Genomic DNA, 19673 nt, shown 5'->3' with positions numbered 1-19673 from the left:
TTGTTCAGCTTCAAAACTGTCCCCATAATATGAAACAGAGTTGCTACATACTAACTAGTTCTTCTGTTTATGGGTTTAGGAAGCAATTGTATTTTGAAAGCAAATTTTAAGTGCAAAAGATTGCTAGGTAGCATGCATGGAGGGTATGGGAAACATTAAAGGAATACCTAAAATTCCATGAAAAAGTTCGTTGTGACAATATATAGAAAAAATGGTAGATCTGTTAGTTGAATGTGCAATATGGAAATCTGTTTTGATACTTAGGCTTCAATCCTATACATACTTTTCTGGGAGGAAACCCTATAGAACTCAATGGCGCTTACCTCTGAGTAGACAGGCAAAGGCTTGTGCTGTTATTTTGCCATTAAGGCTTTAAATTACTCATGGCCGCAGTCCTCATTTCACTTAATTTTGCATTGATTTTGTTGCTCACTTCTACAGTACAATATTTCGTAAGTTTACTCAAAGTGAAGTCTCATTGACTTCAACGAGACATACGACTCCCAGAGCCTTGCGTATAGAATTGCAGCCTTTCAAAGCAATCCACTGAGCTCAATAGGACTTATTTCTGAGTACAAACATATTGTAGGGTTATTGTCCAAATTAATTTTTCACAAGTGTTTGTACCACAGTTTTTAACATTGAATCCTATACTGCATTCAGGGAATTAACTTACCATGTTGTGATTTATAGATACATTTTTGAATACTGCAGTAGGACCAGTTTTCCATGTGCTACACGGTGTAAGGTGACATGTTTCATAATACTTGTGCTTCATCCATTCAGAAATGTTTAAAGGAGATTTAAAATCCCATCTGTATACTACAAGTCATCTTACATGAAAAGTTGCTTTGGCCTTAGGCACTCACCCATTCATTGAAGCATCAAACTCTCCCCATGCCACACCCGCTCCCAGGCCCACCCCTCACCAGCTCCACTTTGCACCTTCTTTAGTGTTTTTGCATGGTTGGAATATGTCTTTGAACTCTGATTCTGCCTCTTGCTTTCCAGGGTAGAGGATGGAGAAGGGTGTGTACATGTGTAGAAATTAGCACAAGGGTAAATTGCTCCATCCACTTTCTCCTCTGGCCCAGGCTTCCTCAACCTCGGCCCTCTGGATGTTTTGAGACTACAATTCCCATCATCCCTGACCACTGGTCCTGCTAGCTAGGGATCATGGGAGTTGTAGGAAGCCTGCTCTAGCCCCACCCACCACTGGCACCTGTCCTCCAGAAGAAAGACCACATTGAGGAAATTGTTAGAATTCCTGTTCCATGATTGCAGTCATGGGATTGTTGTCTATCACATGACGGTATATGTTTTGACTCCACAGAGTGGGAAGTAACGGAGACAGGATGTTTGTGTTACTGTGTTCCGTGAAGTGGGACTATTGTCCTTTGTTCTTTTTCTCTTTGCTGTCTGATGCTAGAGAAAGAGGGAGCCATGTTGCAGCGCTCCGTGTGTGTTTATATGTAAATAAAGTAGATTAGCCAAAATGTTGAGTTGCTGAGGTCTGTCACACAAACTGCGAATACTCTGCAGATCCCTAAATGTACCGATGACTGTTGGCATCGGTTGCTGTGATGTTCAGGCAGAAGAAAGCTTTTGAAGCTCCCGAACGATCGACCAGGAAGGAGGGAACATGCCAGTCAGGCATGTGTCTCTACCAGGGTCCTACTTGAGTGTAGGATGAGCTCCTGACAGAAATATGGTAGGGTGGAATGCTTCTTCCAAGGGTACCATGTGTGAAACCGGTTTCAAATGGGGTTGAACTGGAGCAAAGGGAAATGTTACATTTTACAAAGCAGCCTGAGCATGCTGAAAAGGAGAATTGCACCAAAAACTATGGTTCTCAAGGTCTGAGCTGGTGCTCCACAAGAAGGCACTGGCAGTTGCTGCAGGTAGACTCCCTTACACCCTCCAGGGACCCCTTCATTGGATGTCAGTGAAAACAGTTCTGCTCCAGGGTACAGCCATGTTGCCAGCTGCTGAGCAGTGTTACCCACTCAATGTCTTTTCTCTGAAATTTTAAATGTAAGGGTCATTTCTGAATATATCCCGTGCGTGTGAATGCCATGGTATTTTTTATCGCACCAGGTATCCTCAAAATAGTGCTGGCAGCAGTTGTCAAAGCCAGAGACTAGTGATGGGAAATTACAGATTCAGCAAGGAGAATCATAGAATCGTAAGGGATTCCAAGGGTCATGTCGTTCTACCCCCTGCAATGCAGGAATCTTAACTAAGGCATCCATGACAGATGGCCATCCAGCCTCCAAGGAAGGAGAGTCCACCACCTCTGGTGGGAGTCCGATCCACTGTCAAACAGCTCTTACTGTAAGACTAGTCTTCCTGATGTAAATCCTCTACATCAAGTAGGTGGAGAAACTCCATCCTGCAGGCCAAATTTGGCTTGGTGCAACTCCCACTTTGGCCCACGAGGCCATTTGTGATGGCAAGTGTGGGGAAGAGAGAGACATGCCTGGTACAGCTATGCAGCCGAGTTCTCCGCTAGGTACTTGGTCGTGCAGAAGTACCCAGAAAGGAGTGTTGAAGTTACTTTTCTAGTCTGCTGGATCAGTTGTGTGGCTGATTTTGCCATGAGAATCTCTGCGCAGCCAATTGCTGCAGAAAGCAGCTTTGCTGACATTTACCTCCACCCCCACATGCCCATGGAGAGTGATGGCTTGGGGCAATTCTCCCTTCCCACTGCAGGACCACATTCAAAATGTCATGCAAGGTTTGTGGAGTGGGGCTCAAAGGGTGGGTGTGTTTAGTGTGCAAATTGTGGAACTGAGAAAATTTGTGTGCTGTTGGAGAGCTGATAATGTACAGTTTGAAAAATGAGAGGAGAGGAATTAGACATGTTGGGTCTGTGTGTTTATTCATCACCTAACCGAAGGCTGTGACAGGGGCAGCATGTAAGCATGTGCACCAATTTTGCAAGGGAAGAATGTGCTCAGTTTCCATACTTAAACTGCCCAAACCATATTAAAATGCCTTCTTTGTGTCCCGAATCATATTTTCGACATCTTTGTGCAGGTAATGCTTCATCACATCCTTGTAAATGCCCTTAAATTACTCCTGGTTTTGCACCTGTTAGTTACTGAATGGAGGCAGATCCATGAATGAATCATTGCCGTATAATGGATAAGCTCTCCTGACTCTTAGGCACTCACACCTATAATCATGAAGTGCTTTGAAAAGCTGGTACGAAATCATGTCATTGCCTGCCTACCAGAGGGACTGGACACATTCCAATTTGCTTATAAAACGAAAAGATCAGCGGAGGACGCTGTCGCGATTGCCCTCCATGCCGTCCTTGCACATTTGGAGCATCGGGGGGGGGGGGGTTATGCCAGACTGCTTTTTTTAGATTTCAGCTCGGCATTTAATACCATTCTACCACAACGTCTGATGTCTAAACTGGAAGATCTGGGGCTTCCGTTATCACTTTGTGGGTGGATACTGGACTTTTTGTCAGACCGCCCCCAGAGGGTTCAGTTGGGCCCTTATACCTCTAATATGCTTAAGACTAACATAGGAACACCACAGGGATGCGTACTCAGTCCGCTCCTTTATATTCTCTACACGTACGATTGTGTCGCTGCTCACCCTAGTAATAGGGTTGTCAAATTTGCAGATGACACAAGCGTGATTGGGCTCATCCCTGAAAGGGAGGGTGAAACGGATTATAGAGATGAGGTGGAGCGGCTGACAGAGTGGTGCAGAGCTAACAACTTGCTCATAAATACAAGGAAGACAAAGGAGCTTGTGGTGGACTTCAGGAGACAGAAGAGCAATATCCAGCCACTTTTGATTGATGGGGTCTGTGTGGAGAGGGTAACAACGTTCAGATTTTTGGGCATTGAATTACAAGAGGATCTGTCCTGGAGTGTCAACACAAGGGGGCTTGTGAAGAAGGCGCAGCAGAGACTGTACTTTTTGAGAATTCTAAGGAAAAACCATCTTCCGCAGAAACTGCTGCTTGCCTTCTATCACTGTGCCATTGAGAGCGTGCTCACTTATGGCTTATGTGTGTGGTACGGAAGCTGTACTACCCAGGACAGGATGGGGTTGTGCAGAGTTGTTAAGGCAGCAGAGAGCATTGTTGGCTGCCCACTCTCCACCTTAGAGCAGATTTATGCCACAAGGTGCCATAGGAAGGCACTGGACATAGTAAAAGATCCATCGCATCCTGGTCACTGTCTCTTCGAGCTCCTGCCGTTGGGACGGAGATACAGGACGATGAAGACAAGAACGAGCCGTCTTAAGAACAGCTTCTTCTCCAGAGCAATCTCAGCCCTGAATGGGAAGCCTGGACTTTGAAAGTCATCTAATCTTCCTTGCTGTACTATACTGTATTGTTTTAATTAGTGTTTTTATGGAGCAGTCAAGTAATTTCGTTGTCCCTGAGAGGGGGCAATGACAATAAAGATATTATTATTATTATTATTATAAATTGCCACTGATACATAGTGTAAGCAAGGAGCAAAGCACCATTTGTGTTTACTGTATTTCCTGCCTCCCTTTTTAGTGTGGGGTTTCTAGTGAGAAATTTGCCCAGTTGGAAAATCTGCTTTTAAAAAGTTATCTGGGGATCCGGGGGTGGAAAAGTCCAGGTTCAAGCAGCCTTACACTTGTGTACCTCTGGATCCAAACCATTGTTTCGTTTTGGTTCTTTAAAAAACAACCCAATAGTGATGGTGATATTTAATGTTCATACTGTGCTTGATCCAATGTTCTTACCAAGTTTTAAAGGAATGATTCCTGTACCAAAGACTGGAGCAATTTTGAATTGTTTTGTCAACTACTCAAATCGTAATAGCACAGTATTGCTGATCTCAACAGTGATGGATTTTGCAAGTGTTGGTTCAGTCTAAGTTGTTTAAATTGACATTCAATGATCATAAGAAAAAGAGAAAACTGCCCTATATTCACTATCTGGAATAAGGAGGAAAGCTTTGCACTGTTTGGTAAGGAGCAGTCTGTTCTTGGCACAAGAAGCTACACAAATGACAAATGGTTATTTGATTTTTGAAGAAGTTTGGAAAGTATTATTATTTTCTTTCTGGGCTAAGAGGAAAGAAGATATTGAAATACAAAGCTGCTGTAATTGGATTGAGTGCTTGGTATCTGTAGGTATATGTATATATGGGGGGGTGTGTGTGTGTATATAGTCTGAATATTTCTAATATATGTTTAAGTGATATGAGAACAAAATTTGCCTGATTCAAATTTAACCAAAGCCCTGTGTGTAGTACTAATCACTCAACAACGGACCACCAGATCAAATCATTCTCTTTGTCTTTTGTTAGAGCAATAAAGGTAAACAGTTTTCTCTGATAAGAATCTCTACTCCATTCTTGAGTTTTAAATTTCACTCTATTTACTTTCCAGTTTTTCACCTTTGAACAATACAAGAAATTACTAGGCAATGTTTCACTGTCACCAGCACTGGTAAGTAAGGTTATACACTCTTGCAATGGGAATAAGGAGACTTACTATAGTTCCCATTCTTCCTCCTTCTCCTTCTCCTTCTCCTTCTCCTTCTCCTTCTCCTTCTCCTTCTCCTTCTCCTTCTCCTTCTCCTTCTCCTTCTCCTTCTCCTTCTCCTTCTCCTTCTCCTTCTCCTTCTCCTTCTCCTTCTCCTTCTCCCCTCACATTGATCAATATAATGAAGTAGGTTGAGCAAAGACACATGAATGGAGGGACAAGTCAGAGAGAGAAGAGAAAAATTGTGTTAGATCCATATGCTTTGCGGACTAGCAGAAAGAACTTTTGCTCACACACACAGTGGAAGAGTAAAACGTCCTTCCAATGGCAGCCCCACATTAATTTTGGACCTTGATAGGGGACTTTTCAGAGAGGGTCCACATGAAGGAGGATCTTTGTATATTGTTCAAGTGCAGCTGCTGCTCCTGCCAGTCTGGATCCCACCCTCTTTGTTTATGCAAAATATGGAAGAGAATTTGTGCCTGGAGATCTTTGGGCAGGATGCATCTCATAGATCCTAGGAACTTGGCCACCCAGGAATCAGTCCATGTGACTTTAATGCTGTTACCGAAAAGCAAATTGGAAGAGTGCACTAGCAAAAAAACCAAACCAAAAACTCCTGACCATCTGGATTATAGATTTCTTGGTTAAACAAGTTATAGGATTGGAAGTATTTCTGGAGTTTGGCTCTCTCAGTGGAAGTTTTGTGACAGGCATATTTTTGCTCACCATATAAAGGAAGAGACCTTTCATTAGAATTTGCATAATTGGCCAGCGTGATATAAAGTCAGCATGAAGACACTTTGAGTTATTACTATTCTAGTTATTGAATGCATCTGTTATTTTATTGTTATTACATTGTCCTTGAAGGTTCTCTCTCTCTCTCCCTTTTCTTTTCTTTTCTTTTCTTTTCTTGCGGACTGCCACTTTTCCAAAAGAACATGAGATACCGTAAATCCTTAAAGTTGCCACATACCTTTTTAACAGTGAAAGCTCTGGTTCGTTTTGCTTTCTAGGACAAAACAGTATTTTGGTGTACAGCATTCTTTACTCATGGTTTACTGCGCTTCATAGACTATGGAATACTTCTCATGTTATAAAGCCTTGGCAGAGGAGACTGACAGTAATTATTCAAGGGCTTTTCGGCAAGGAGATGGTGAAGGCAAACAAGAGATGTACCTGAAGTCAGGCAGAATGACTCTAGATCTGGCAGAGTTCACAAAAAAGAAAACAAATTTCCCCCAGCAGATAAAAAGTTGGTTTGGGGGTCTACAACATCTATATTCCATCATAGATTTGAGTGTGTTTAAACCCATTGATTCCAGTGGTCTATATTTTGACCCAGCCCACTTCAAATCAATTGATTATATTTCTCACCTGTGGTGGCAATGGGCTGTGCCATTATTGTATGCATATTGGTATGATGATTATATCTGACTGTATGTCACAGACAACTCATCAGCTTATTCACTCAGTATGTTGAAGAATACTGGAAGCTGATTCTGTTTTACTTATGAACTGCAGGGTCTAAAGAGGCCATCACTGTATAATCCTATACATCTTTACTCAGAAGCAAGCCCCACTGCATTCAGTGGGTCTTAGCAGCATGTAATGATTTCAGCCTCTGCCACACACAAACACTTCCTCCCATGCTCTGCAATTTCTCTATTCTTCCTCCAACCCCATGTAGAGTCAGAAGCTTTTCCAGAAATGAACTCTCCTCCAAGATTCAGCTGTCTTTGGAACAGCCAGAGAATTCAGAAAACCCACTGCAATCAAAATGTATTGCATGCTAGGAAATAGTATGAAATAGAAGTCCACTGAAATCAATGTTCTTAAACACAGCTAAGGCTCTACTGGGTTATGACCAGAGTGCTCAATATTAGGAAAGGTGTTTTTTTTTAAAGAAAAAGGTTATACTCTTAAGTGATTTTACTTTGTTTTACCGTATTATGTCAATGCCTTGACTGTCAGTTGCATTCTAATGAGGCCATAGCACCAACCAGTATGTTATTTGGGGTATATAAATATTTGCCATTCCTAATACTAGGAAGCGCAGTTATTTAGTCCTGTGTTTTCTTTGTATTAGATTTACTACCTAATTAAGTCACTGTTTTATACTTCCCTGGTAAGTGGTTTTAAGAGCTGCCTTTGTGTCTATATTATACTCAAAATAACGTGTAAATTATTCTTCACAAGGCAAAACTCTCCTTAAACAGAATATGGAGGGCAATCTTTACCACATATGCACTTCTTAAAATCAGTCACAAAGCTTCCCCACCCCCATCTAGAGAGAATGTGTTGTTGATAGGACTTTGACATTTTATTTGGAATATTTGGAATGTGGTTTGTGGCTTTTGTAATTTCTTCTGCATGAACTGTCAACATCTAATCAAGGACGAAAGCTGTTTAGTAATGGTATACTACTGCACAAGGGTAGGTCTCTCGACTTTCATCATATCAGTCAGCTTAATGCTCAACTTCAGAATGTGATGTACGGGGATGTTTTACCGCAGTGTGCATGAAAACTGATTGATTTAACTCTTTTAGACATTTGCAGTTGCTGGCTTGGGATCCGGGCTAACAGAAGCAGTTGTGGTTAACCCTTTTGAAGTAGTCAAGGTTAGCCTCCAGGCAAATCGGGATGCTTTCACAGAGGTATGGTAACTGGAATATTTTTTCAATATGTTGGGAAACGCAAGTGCTTGGATAACAAGTATAGAATGTTAATCAAGAGCGAGCTGTAGGAAGAGGGGAATCTCTTGGGGCAGTTTAAAACAAGTGATGGTCCCAGTTTAAGTGTTGCCATTTCAAAACAGCTGGAGAAGCAAATTTGATACGGATGATACGGTGGGAAATAAGTATTTGGCGGAGCCTCATCAATGTTTCTAGGGTATTCTTTGCTCTGTAATGGTCAGGAAATGGCATGGTACCAGCACAGAACAAAGGGAAGGGGATAGGAGGAAGGGGAGAAGAATAGAAAGGAAGCACCTTTTTGTTTTAAATATATATCCTCTCTCTAAACTTTACAGTGCGAAAGCCTACAATTTGGTTTTTCAACATTATGCAGTAAATACCCCCCCAAAAAAGTATTCTACTAACATGCTGAAAATCAACTAATAGAAGAGAGCATGAAGGTGCTCAAAGCCAGAGTACATATAGACTCTTATGTTTGTTAGGCCAGAAGATTATGAGGCTATACCTCTAGAACACCGACTTATATTGAACCAGACCATTGGCCCAAGTAGCTCATTACTGTCCCTGGCACTCCTGGTAGGGCAGATCTCGAGCAGGGGCAGAGGAAGGGGGGTGCCGTCTGCCCCGGGTGTCATCACTGAGGGGGGTGACAAAATGACCAAAAATTAGTTTTAAAAAATAAAAAATTGGGCTCATGAAACTTTTTAGTTCAGTCAACAAATGTAACAAAATGTGGCTGGCACTGGGTACCACACCACGGGGGCTGGCATTTACCACAGGCCCTGCAGTGTGCCACACGTCTCTTCTGGGAGTGACGTGGTGGCTTGGGTGCCTGCAGGCTCTGTGCTGCCTGAAATGGCAGCGTGGGACTTGCGTCTGCCCTCCACCTCTTCCTCCACCGCCCTACAGATGAAGAGGAGGCTCCACACAGCGCATCCCGCCCCCCCATGGGCGGCTCACCCCATCCCTGGCTGCAGGACGCGCGTGCAGCACCTGGCACCTGAGCGGCTAGCTACACCGCTGATCAGGAGTGATGACCTTCAAGCAGCATTGTCAATTACCCATCAAGTCCAGCATCCTGTTCTTACAGTGGTCACCCAGATGCCTGTGAGAAACCCACAAGCAGGATTTGAGCATAGAAGTGCTCTTCCTGTTAGAATTCCTGCTCCATGATTGCAGTCATGAGATTGTCGTCTTTCACATGACGGTATATGTTTTGACTCCTCAGAGTGGGAAGTGATGGAAACAGGATGTTTGTGTTACTGTGTTCCATGAAGTGGGACTATTGTCCTTTGTTCTTTTTCTCTTTGCTGTCTGATGCTAGAGAGAGAGGGAGCCATGTTGCAGTGCTCTGTGTGTGTTTATATGTAAATAAAGTAGATTAGCCAAAATGCTGAGTTGCTGAGGTCTGTCACGCAAGGTGCACAAACTCTGCGGATCCCTAAGTGTTCCGCAGTGATGTTTGGGCAGAAGAAAGCTTTTGAAGCTCCCAAACGAAAGACTAGAAGGGAGAGAACATGCCAGTTGGGCATGTGTCTCTGCCAGAGTCTTACTCGAGTGTAGGCTGAACTCCTGTTCTTACAGTAGTCACCCAAGTGCCTGTGAGAAACCCCCAAGCAGGATTTGAGCACAGGAGTTCTCTCCCCTCCTGTAGTTTCCAGTGACTGGTATTCAGAATTGCTGCCTCCAGCTGTGGAGTCAGAGGATAGCCATCATGGCTAGTCACACACAACCCACAAATGTCCAATAAAAAGCGGGACATCCCATTTTTACCCACGAGAGCACAGCTGCCATTTACGTCGCCTTGATCTTGCACAATTTCGCCCCGAGATCTCGTGCAGGGCTGTGATCTCGTGCGACACCCCAAAATGCAGGGCTCAAAAAACCTGCAACCTTTTGGGCTCCGTGATGTCACATGAGTCACGTGACTCATGCAGGAACATGGACAGTAAGATGCGCATCCCGGTTTTAGGACTCAACATGTTGGAGGGCATGGTAGCCATTGGTGGCCCTCTCCTTCATGCATTTGTCTAACTCTCTTTTAAAGCCAGCTAGCTTGGTGGGTGCAGAGCAGTTTATTGTTGGAAGACTATATGGACATTTGCAACACAAAGTGGTTTGGATAGCTGCTTTTGCATTTGGAGTCTTTCCTTTCCAGAGCATGGAGACCACCTGCACTTCAAGCACAAAAAGATAACCGAAGCCCCCAGCATACTTCACCACCTCCTTGCTGGAATATAGTTATTCTGTATGCCTTTTATTCAGGGCTCTTACTTAAAGAAACACATTTTCTTTGCTTCAAATGCAGCAGAAATGAATCTACCAGCAAACAGTATGTCTTGACATGTTGGAAAATGCTCAAGAACTTTTTAAAGAAAACAAACAGAAAATTCCTTTCCTCATTTAAATAAGTGAGATTTTTTGGGGGGGACTGACGTTTTCTGTACAGACTCATCTGACTTCGGACACTAAGGTAGCCACAAAAAATTAAATAATATACCCTGCTTTTATGTAATAAGCAAATTGCAAACTTCAGAGTGAAGTGATTAACAACAATGCTACAGGGTTCTTTCCTCACTACTGATATCAATTATACTGAGACCCAGTTTGTATATAACAAATGAGAAAAAACATGGCTTAGTGTGAATGAGGAAGCAGGCAGGTCCCCAGAGAGAAGATTTCAGTGCCTTTCCCTTGTTCCTGCTGCCACCACACTGCCTAGGGCTGTGCCATTGTTTGTTTGTTTGTAAATTCAAGGCCTCTGGTGCCTTCTCCCCATGGTTATCTTTCATGGTTTTCTGCTGGCTACAAGTAGCAGGACAACCACTGGTCATAGCTTTCCTCCTGCTAAACAGAGCTCAGGACCTCCGCCAGCAGGGGTGCTCCTCTATGCCAGCAGAGAGGTGGCCATGCTCAATCCTACCTCTCTTGATCCATCAACATTGCAGAGGGCTGTAGGACTGCACTCAGTCTCATTGAAATCAATCAAGTGTACTTCTGAATGGACAGGTTTAGGATTGCACTATCTAACTGCTCTTCTATACTCACCTCGATCATAGCTGTCAACTTTTCCCTTTTCTTGTGAGGAATCCTATTCGGAATAAGGGAATTTCCCTTTAAAAAAGGAAAACGTTGACAGCTATGACCTCAATATGTGATCCTCAGATGAAGGGCAGAATATAAATTTAATTAATAATAATAATAATAATAATAATAATAATAATAATATTAGCCCCACTGAATCCAACGAGACTTACTTCTGAGTAAACATACATAGAGTTGCACTTCTAATGCCCCCCCCTAACATAACTTGGCTCATACCACACATTTCCATAGATGCAACACATTAATCAAAGAATCCTTCCCTGCCCCTTGAATTTTTATCATTTCTTTTCAAAGCAAGCTTAATGAGCATTACAGAATCAGTTGTATGTTTTTTACATAAGCCTTTTCCAAATAGATCACTCTTTAAATAGATCACTAGTTATTTATTGAGACTGCTTGCAGCGTACTAAAATCATGGTCTGGACAGACCTAGGTAAATATTACCATAGCAATTTGTTTATGTTGTTATGGTATTTGTATGCCTCTCCCTGGGCATTAAGTTCTTGCTGGGAAGTTCACAATAAAGCCCTGTATTCTATTGCAGCCATATAGTCTGTTTTTGTGTGAGATTTGCTTTTTACTCTTACAAAGTGAATCATAGATACCTGTTAGATATATGTAAATCTGAGTGAAACAAAATATTAAAAGGAAATTCAGCTTGCTTGTCACCTGAATAAGCACTAACCTGGTGGGTTAGATATTATTTGGATCATCTGTTGGTCATTTTTGCTGGCATTTTGCAATGGGAGCTCATTAAACAAATAAGTGCATTGAAATCAGCACCGTTTACAAAGCAGTAGTCAAAATTGTCTTCATTTCCCTGTTTAAGCATCCTTGCGGAAGTCAAGTTTTGCCTTTCTAATTAAATATTTGACTACAAAGGTAACATTAGTGAAAAGCAAAGTTAAGCAAGCAAACAATTGACAAGAAAAAATAATCTTTAACTTGGGGCTAAAGACATAACAGTAAAAAATGTTAAAAGCAATCTTCCACAGTCATGCATTGGAGTTTTAAAAGTTTAAGACTCTAGAAATGGTCACACAAATTAGTTACACAGTTCCTCTAATCTGAAAGTATCCTCTCCCTGGCTGATTTAGAAGGAATGTTTACAATGGTTATTAGGAATATTTTTATAGGAAACTGATATTTTGTGGTTGTGGTTCAAGTGTAGTGTAAAGCAGGGGTAAGGAACCTATGGCCCTCCAGATCTTGGTGCTCTCCAACAAGATAGGTAGACTTCCGATAAGTATCTTATTGGCCACCATGAGAAGAGGATGTTGAGCTAGATGGGCCTTTGGTATGATCTAGCAGGGCTTTTCTTATTATATGTAACTCCTGTTAGCCCCAGCAAACATGGTCAAAGGTCATGATGGAAGATGTAGTCCAACATTTGAAGGGCCACAGGTTCCAATTATTGGCTGAAAGTGTGAGATTTTTCAGATATTAGAGTCAAAATAACCCCAAAATAAGCAAGAGAAGCCAAAGGAAGAGTCTAGAATATATTCAATTGTTCATTAGAAATATATGTCAAGGAACAGGATTGTTTTTATCTGGCTTGTGATACATTTATTGCCTAGAATGCAAGAGTTTCCCGATCTTACAGTTAAAATAATCAAAACTAGGCCTCTGACAGTTCATTATTATTATTATTATTATTATTATTATTATTATGGATCCTTGGGATCCCTTCCAACTCTAAAATACTACGATTCTGATTCTAGATTCTATGATTTCTTATTCACTCTTCACCATGAGGTCCTAAGGCAGGTTTCAACCATTTAAAATTACAATGCTAAAACACTTAAAGGAAATTGCAGTCTGTTGAAATTTTGGGAGGTTGGATGATTACAATGGAATGGTCTCGGTGGTGGGGTGCACGTGTTTGCTGTTATGTATTTACGATTTTTACTTTAATTTAAAAAATTAAAATTAAAAAAACAACAGAAGAGATTGCAGTCAAGAGAATATGGTGGGTTCAAAATCTCTCTCCCCCACTCAAATGTCCGGTGCCAGGGTAAAGAGATGCACACCTTCAGCATATGACAGGTGCCAAAGGAACTTCTGTGGGGAATGAATTCCACAACCTGAGGGCTGTCACAGATAAAGTCCTCTCCTGGGCCACCACCTCTTGAATTATCTCTCAAGAGGGCCCCCTCTGCCCATTGGTGAAAGGGGGGAGTTCTGCAAGGGATTTGCCCCAGAGGCAGTGAAGACGAGACGAAACGCCACACACCTGAATGCCTCTCTCCCCCCAAAACTTGGCAAGAAGGGCATGCTCCACTGCTTGTGGCAATGGTGGAGTAAGTGAGGAGGTGCTTCCACCACCTCAGGTGGCTGCTTGTCACAGGGGAACTCACCCCACCATCTCCACCAGCAGCAGAACATCCCCCTATACTCACACTGAGATGGCCCTTTTTCATTGAAGCTTTTTCACTGAAGCTTCCCAAATGATGCTCAGCTCAATGGATCCATGGCAGCCTCTTATGTTCCTAAGGGCGATGTAACAGGAAAGGATGACAGCCCTCCCTGACTACTGTGCATGGGAGAACTTTCCTGGTTCATTCATGGATGTGCATGCATGTTTCTAAGTAGAGTTCAGAACAGATGCCCTTATATTCATTACCTATTCACATGTGCATCTGCTTACTTGGCAAATCCTTGTATTTGGTTATATTTTAATATGGATTGGGTCATTTCATTTATTGTCTTCTACAACGGAGATTGGTTAAGCATCGAATTGGAAAAGGGACTTATGGTTTATGGTTACTTTGCTTTTTTTCCCCAATACAGCAGCCATCTACCTTTGCCAAAGCTCGGCAGATTATTCAGGCCAATGGGTTGGGGCTCCAGGGACTCAACAAAGGCTTGTCTGCTACTTTGGGACGTCATGGAGTTTTCAATATGGTCTATTTTGGTTTCTACTTCAATGTGAAAAATATTGTTCCCGTCAGCAAGGTGGGTGCCTCATTCTATAAAATAAAAAAAGAAACATACTGAGACCATTTGCGGTTGATAGAGCAAAAGGAAGGGAGGTCAAAGGTAGGCATATCCAGAGCCAGCGACAGCCAGAGCCAGCTAATTCTAGTTTTGTCACCATCCTCCTCTTTCATGTTCAGAGGCAGAATATCTATGAATGTCAGATGTAGAGTGAAGCAACAGAGGAATTCTGTAGCCCTGATGTCCTGCAAGTGTGTGCGCAAGGCTTGGGGCGGCAGCCGCGGCTGGGGGGGGGGAATAATTTTTTAAAATTCATTCCCCCCCCCCAAAAAAACGAGGTGCGTCCTATGGGCCGGTGCGCCCTATAGGACGAAAAATACGGTATACTGCTTTTCCAGTCTCCAAGTGAAGCTGTTCCTTCCCATTTTTGACCTGTATTTAACATACAGTATTCTCTACCATTTTTCCAAAACTTGCTGTGAACCCATCCAATCATCTTAACAGGAAAATTACAAGCTCCATTAGCAGCTTATATCCTCTCTGATAATGCATTAATTATATTAATTTAAAATTGCGCTTCTTGACATTATAGTTAAAATAAACTATGTTTTGAGCTTTAAGATGTAAAACTGGAGCTTTTTAGTGTGGACAAACAGAATCAGGCCTGATCCCACATGTGGATTTTACACCCATTTTGCTCCCTCTAAGAAATCTTCTGGCAATGTGTCACAACAAATGTGCTCTCTATGTTACTATATTGTTTAGAAATTAGGGGGTATTTTCTTGCTTCCCTGATGCAAGAAAAAAGGGGTCTCTTGAAGTCATATTGTAAAGTACCTAGGAAATCCAATATGACAGTATTCGCTGGCAGCTCCCAATGTTCACACATATGGGATTAGACTTTATTAAGGAAAATTTCACTTCCAAATAAACTAATTGAGCACTTTGATGTTCCAGGGTAGGAAGGCTGTCTGAGGAAATATGAACACAGTTGGATTGTCTCAGCCCATACAGAAAAAACGTTGTTTTAAGGCTGACTTTACAGCCAGTTTCTACCTTTTTAAACCAGGGCAAAATAGTCGGCTTTGGGAACAATGTGTTGTAAATTCTTCAGCCAATTAGCTTAGTGAGTTACTACTGTTTATAATGCACAGGGCGCTGCTGTCTGCTTTGCAGTTGCACCGCTGTTGGATTGTTAATAGCAGGAAGCCGTTACTGCTTAGTACAGTGCATCAGCTACACGTGAAACTAAATGTAAAAAACCTGGAGGGGGAAAGCAGCAGACTGAGATTAGCCTTTATTTAATTTAACATTTGGGGGTCCAACACACAAATGAGCATTTTAGTAGGCTTCATGGTGGAAGTTGCTGTCATTTGTAAAATATTCTGGCCAATTAGCTAATAGTGTGCTTGGATTTCTCCCGTTTTGATACAGTAATACTAAGTACATTGTGAAGCCCAATTATACAAATCATCCCCATATGCCATACCGGTCTTGCTTTATGAACTGTGTTTATAAATCCTGTGTGAGGAAATGTGTACTTCAGCAATTTAGACCATGTGTAAAAACATAGCCAATAGGATTGTCAAGAAAACAAGCCCCAGCGTAGGAAATCCTAATGTGTTCCGCTAGAATAACAGGAGTGTGTCGTGTCGTGCAAGACTTCTGATTAAATGCATATTACTTTATAGTCTTTAAGCAATTGAGGTGCTTCTGTGCCTCTTTTAGTTTCTTTCTTTCTGTCTCCCTCTCTCATTCATTTTCTCCCTCTCCTACCCGCTCCCCTTTTGTTTGTTGGTTTTTTGTTTGTTTGTTTATCTAGGATCCAACCTTGGAGTTTCTGAGGAAATTTGGAATTGGGCTAGCCTCAGGAACAATAGCCTCAGTTATTAACATCCCTTTTGATGTTGCGAAAAGTCGGATTCAAGGACCACAGCCGGTTCCTGGAGAGATCAAGTACAGGACCTGTTTTCAAACTATGGCAACGGTCTATAAAGAAGAAGGGTAAAGCATTCTTATTTCAATCATAAATATCCAGGTCTCTGGCTTGTTCACATGAGTCCATAAAACCACATTGTTATATTTCAGATTTGATGAGGCCCATAAAAGCCACCCTTCGCAGTGCTCATGTATCAGGAGCGCTCCAGAGTGCAGCATTTCAGAAATGTGCATATAAGCATTACAAAGGAAAAGTATTGCTTTATCTGAGTTTTCTGGATTTTTATTTACTACACACACACACACACACAGAGAGAGAGAGAGAGAGAGAGAGAGAGAGAATGTATAAAATATCCTAATAAGTCTGCAGCAAGTCATTTCTACTTTTTTCACCACTGCATCAGTCTGGTAGCTGTAGACATCTTTCAACCTCAGTATTGTAATTAGAAAATATATATTCTATTTTATTGCTCCCATTGTGAATGTGGAAGAGTTGTAGCTCAGTGATAGGATCACATACTTTTCAAGTGAAAGGTCCTGGTTCAATCCCTAGCATTTCCAAGTAGGGTTGACCCAGGAAAGAAATTTGTCTGAAAATCTGCTAGTCAATGTCAGAAATAGTGAGTTAGATGGACTCTGTTGGTAAAAAGCCAGCTTCCTATGTTACAAGATTCCTAAGTAGCCCCTGACAGAAGTGCTATTTTAGGGGGTGAATGGATGTGATGCTATATGGTCTTCTCATTTTCAGAGAGCAGCTGATGAGCCTGTCTTGTTCTCATTCTTGTATACTAGGCAGCTGAGAAGTCCCAGTTCCCTTAAGTAAGTGACTGGGAAATCCAGAAAAATGGACCCTGATAACTCTGCCACCTACTAGGATTTTTTTTCCAGTTGAAATTGTTGAGGAGGAATATTTGAACCAGTGGCATTCCCTGCTCCACTGAGATCCAAATGGCACCAGGCAACATGTACTGGATATTTTTCTCGTGGTAGCATTAGAAAACGCAATCCAGAATCAGAATCCCATAAAGTGGCCAGCACACAGGACAAAGAATGAGAACTTCATTTTAACAGATTTTTAAAAAATGTCCACTTGATTGCATCTTACTTTGCCCCAATCAATCTTGGAATACATCTATAGAGTGGCTGAAGGACAATTAAAACTGTCCACATTTCAGAACTGGTCGTAAAATTTATAGAGAACATGGAGATCATCAAATAAATCTTAGCCTTTCTCTCTGTCTTTCTTTCCCCCGTTTCTGTTTCTTTAGAGATTGGAGCGTTTGTGTTGACCATTCCATGCTAGCCTCAGTAGCAAGATGAGAATGCAAACATTAACTTGGTGCATTCGTACCAAATTGCTGCAGTATAATTTCTCTCATTTTTGAAACTAGCATGTAAGGAACACCCTGAACTTAGTGTATGTAACATATGTATAAAGTGAGAAATTAGGCACAGCAATATTGTTCAAGTAGTGTACTGTATTTGTATACTTCATTTGTATTTATACTTATTTTCAGTCCCCACATACCACCTCATATCAAGAGTTCTCTGGAAAGTTCACAACTAAAAAAAAAAGTATAGTGCAGCTGCTATTAACAAATAGCAAATGTCTCATTAATTAAAGTCATGTTTTTGAGTAGAAGGGATCACAGCAAAGCCACCGTAGCTGAACATTAATCTGCTATTTATCCTGGGCCAAGATGTTAAAATCCAAGCATTGTATACATTTGTTATTTCACATACATTTTTAGTGCATTGTCTCAGAAATTGAGCAAATATACATTCTTCCTCCCTCTACCAATTTAAATAAAAACATTCTTCGTTGTTTTCTACAGATTTCTAGCCTTGTACAAAGGATTGGTGCCTAAAATCATGAGACTAGGACCAGGTAATTTTTTTATTAAAAAAATCTAGTGCATTTAATCCTGCCTTGATCGTATTTTTGTAAATGTTATCTTAATATTCAATATTACTGTTAAATATTATTAAGATGAAATATATATAAATACAAACATTGTATTATTGAAATTAAATGACTGTTTGTTTGTTTTTTTATCTTATTGCAATATTTCATTGCTCTTATAGCAATTGATGCAGCCTCATTCATAGCTGCCTGCAGAAACATGGGGCAGAAACATGGAAGGAAACCTTCCTTTATGGCTGATCCATATAATCAGGCACACACCTTTTTAAGTGTATAAGCATCTTGTGTGTTTAGAATGCATTCTAGATACCATTTGCAAATTCTTATGGCCCTGTACCTGTAGACATGCAAATGTAGAAATAAACATGAGGAGGAAAAAATGGGATTGGCTCTTTCCTCAGTCTCCTCAATTGTGTTGTACCGAATGATGTCACCCCTTTAGGTGCAAGGACTTCCACTTATACAATCAGACTTCTTCCCTCTTCCCTCTCCCTACAGCCGCAACTCTTCTCTGGGTGGTTGGGTGCAGAGGCATGCAGGGAGAAAAGGAGGAGGAGGAGAAATCCTGTTGATAGGCAAAACTCCATGTACTAATAAGTTGATTTTGTTGGTTACAACCCATTGAGTCTAACCTGTGCCCAGGATTTATGCCCTAACACATATATGTTGGGAAGGCTGATCTGTACCCTGTAACAATGCAGAGCCTATACACAGAAGCTATCATCAATATAGCAAGGGCAAGGGCACAGTTGGCAGCCTCAGTCTCATTTCCCTCCTCCATGTATTCATTTACACCATTGTTTGACAATCTGTCATGGGTTAAAATGTCAATTTGCTTTGTGCATCCAATGAGTCAGGCTTTTGCCTATAGAGCTTATGCCATAAATAACCTGGCATATCTCTATCACACAGTATTTCTGACTTTGGGTTGGCTTGATAACTTCCCTGTGTTAAGAAAATAAAAAGATTCCTTCCAGTAGCACCTTAGAGACTAAGTTTGTTATTGGTATGAGGTTTTGTGTGCATGCACACTTCTTCAGGTAGTAAGCCATTGCTGTTAGAACTGCCATATCACATCATCTCAAAAGCAACAGTTGGTATCCAGTGCACCTTAGTTGCACTCACAGAAGGATCCCATCCAAGAGCAGTAACTCCTTGCGTTCTTGAAGCAAAAACATTGGATTCTATCTAATGTTTTTTTTCATTCACACAGTCAGCTGCGGGTCATAGAAAGATGGAATGACCCTTAGATCTAGTTCAGGCATAGGCAAACTCGGCCCTCCAGATGTTTTGGGACTACAACTCCCATCATCCCTCACCACTGGTCCTGTTAGCTAGGGATGATGGGAGTTGTAGTCCCAAAACATCTGGAGGGCCGAGTTTGCCTATGCCTGATCTAGTTCATACATATAGCTTGGCTATGGATTCTCATTCTGTGCTGAGGAGGACTGCAACTCCTTTCTCCAAAGGTCTTGTATGATAGCTTCACACATAGAACAATATGCATGGGGTCCCTGCTTCAGACATGAATGGAGTTGAGAAAGCAGGACATACCTGCTCTTCCATCAAAAGATCCACA

The 19673-nt window shown here is 41.6% G+C and overlaps 1 protein-coding gene across 4 annotated transcripts in view; it reads left to right on the top strand.

Moving 5' to 3' along the window:
- Positions 1-19673, top strand: part of SLC25A21 (solute carrier family 25 member 21) — a 274572-nt gene that overhangs the window by 253778 nt on the left and 1121 nt on the right. For 2 of the 4 annotated variants that reach the window (XM_083619563.1, XM_083619561.1), the window contains 5 exons: positions 5398-5457; positions 8044-8151; positions 14086-14250; positions 16055-16236; positions 18006-18058. In XM_083619563.1, the coding sequence (XP_083475689.1) occupies positions 5398-5457; positions 8044-8151; positions 14086-14250; positions 16055-16236; positions 18006-18058 (568 nt within the window). The remainder of the gene's footprint in view (positions 1-5397; positions 5458-8043; positions 8152-14085; positions 14251-16054; positions 16237-18005; positions 18059-19673) is intronic. The other 2 variants (XM_083619562.1, XM_083619564.1) reach the window with 2 other exon arrangements.

The sequence above is a fragment of the Podarcis filfolensis genome, assembly GCF_964270895.1.
Source record: "Podarcis filfolensis genome assembly, chromosome: 1".
NCBI lineage: Eukaryota > Metazoa > Chordata > Lepidosauria > Squamata > Lacertidae > Podarcis > Podarcis filfolensis.
The sequence above is the reverse complement of the archived record's forward strand: the minus strand, read 5'-3'. Positions and strand labels throughout refer to the sequence as shown.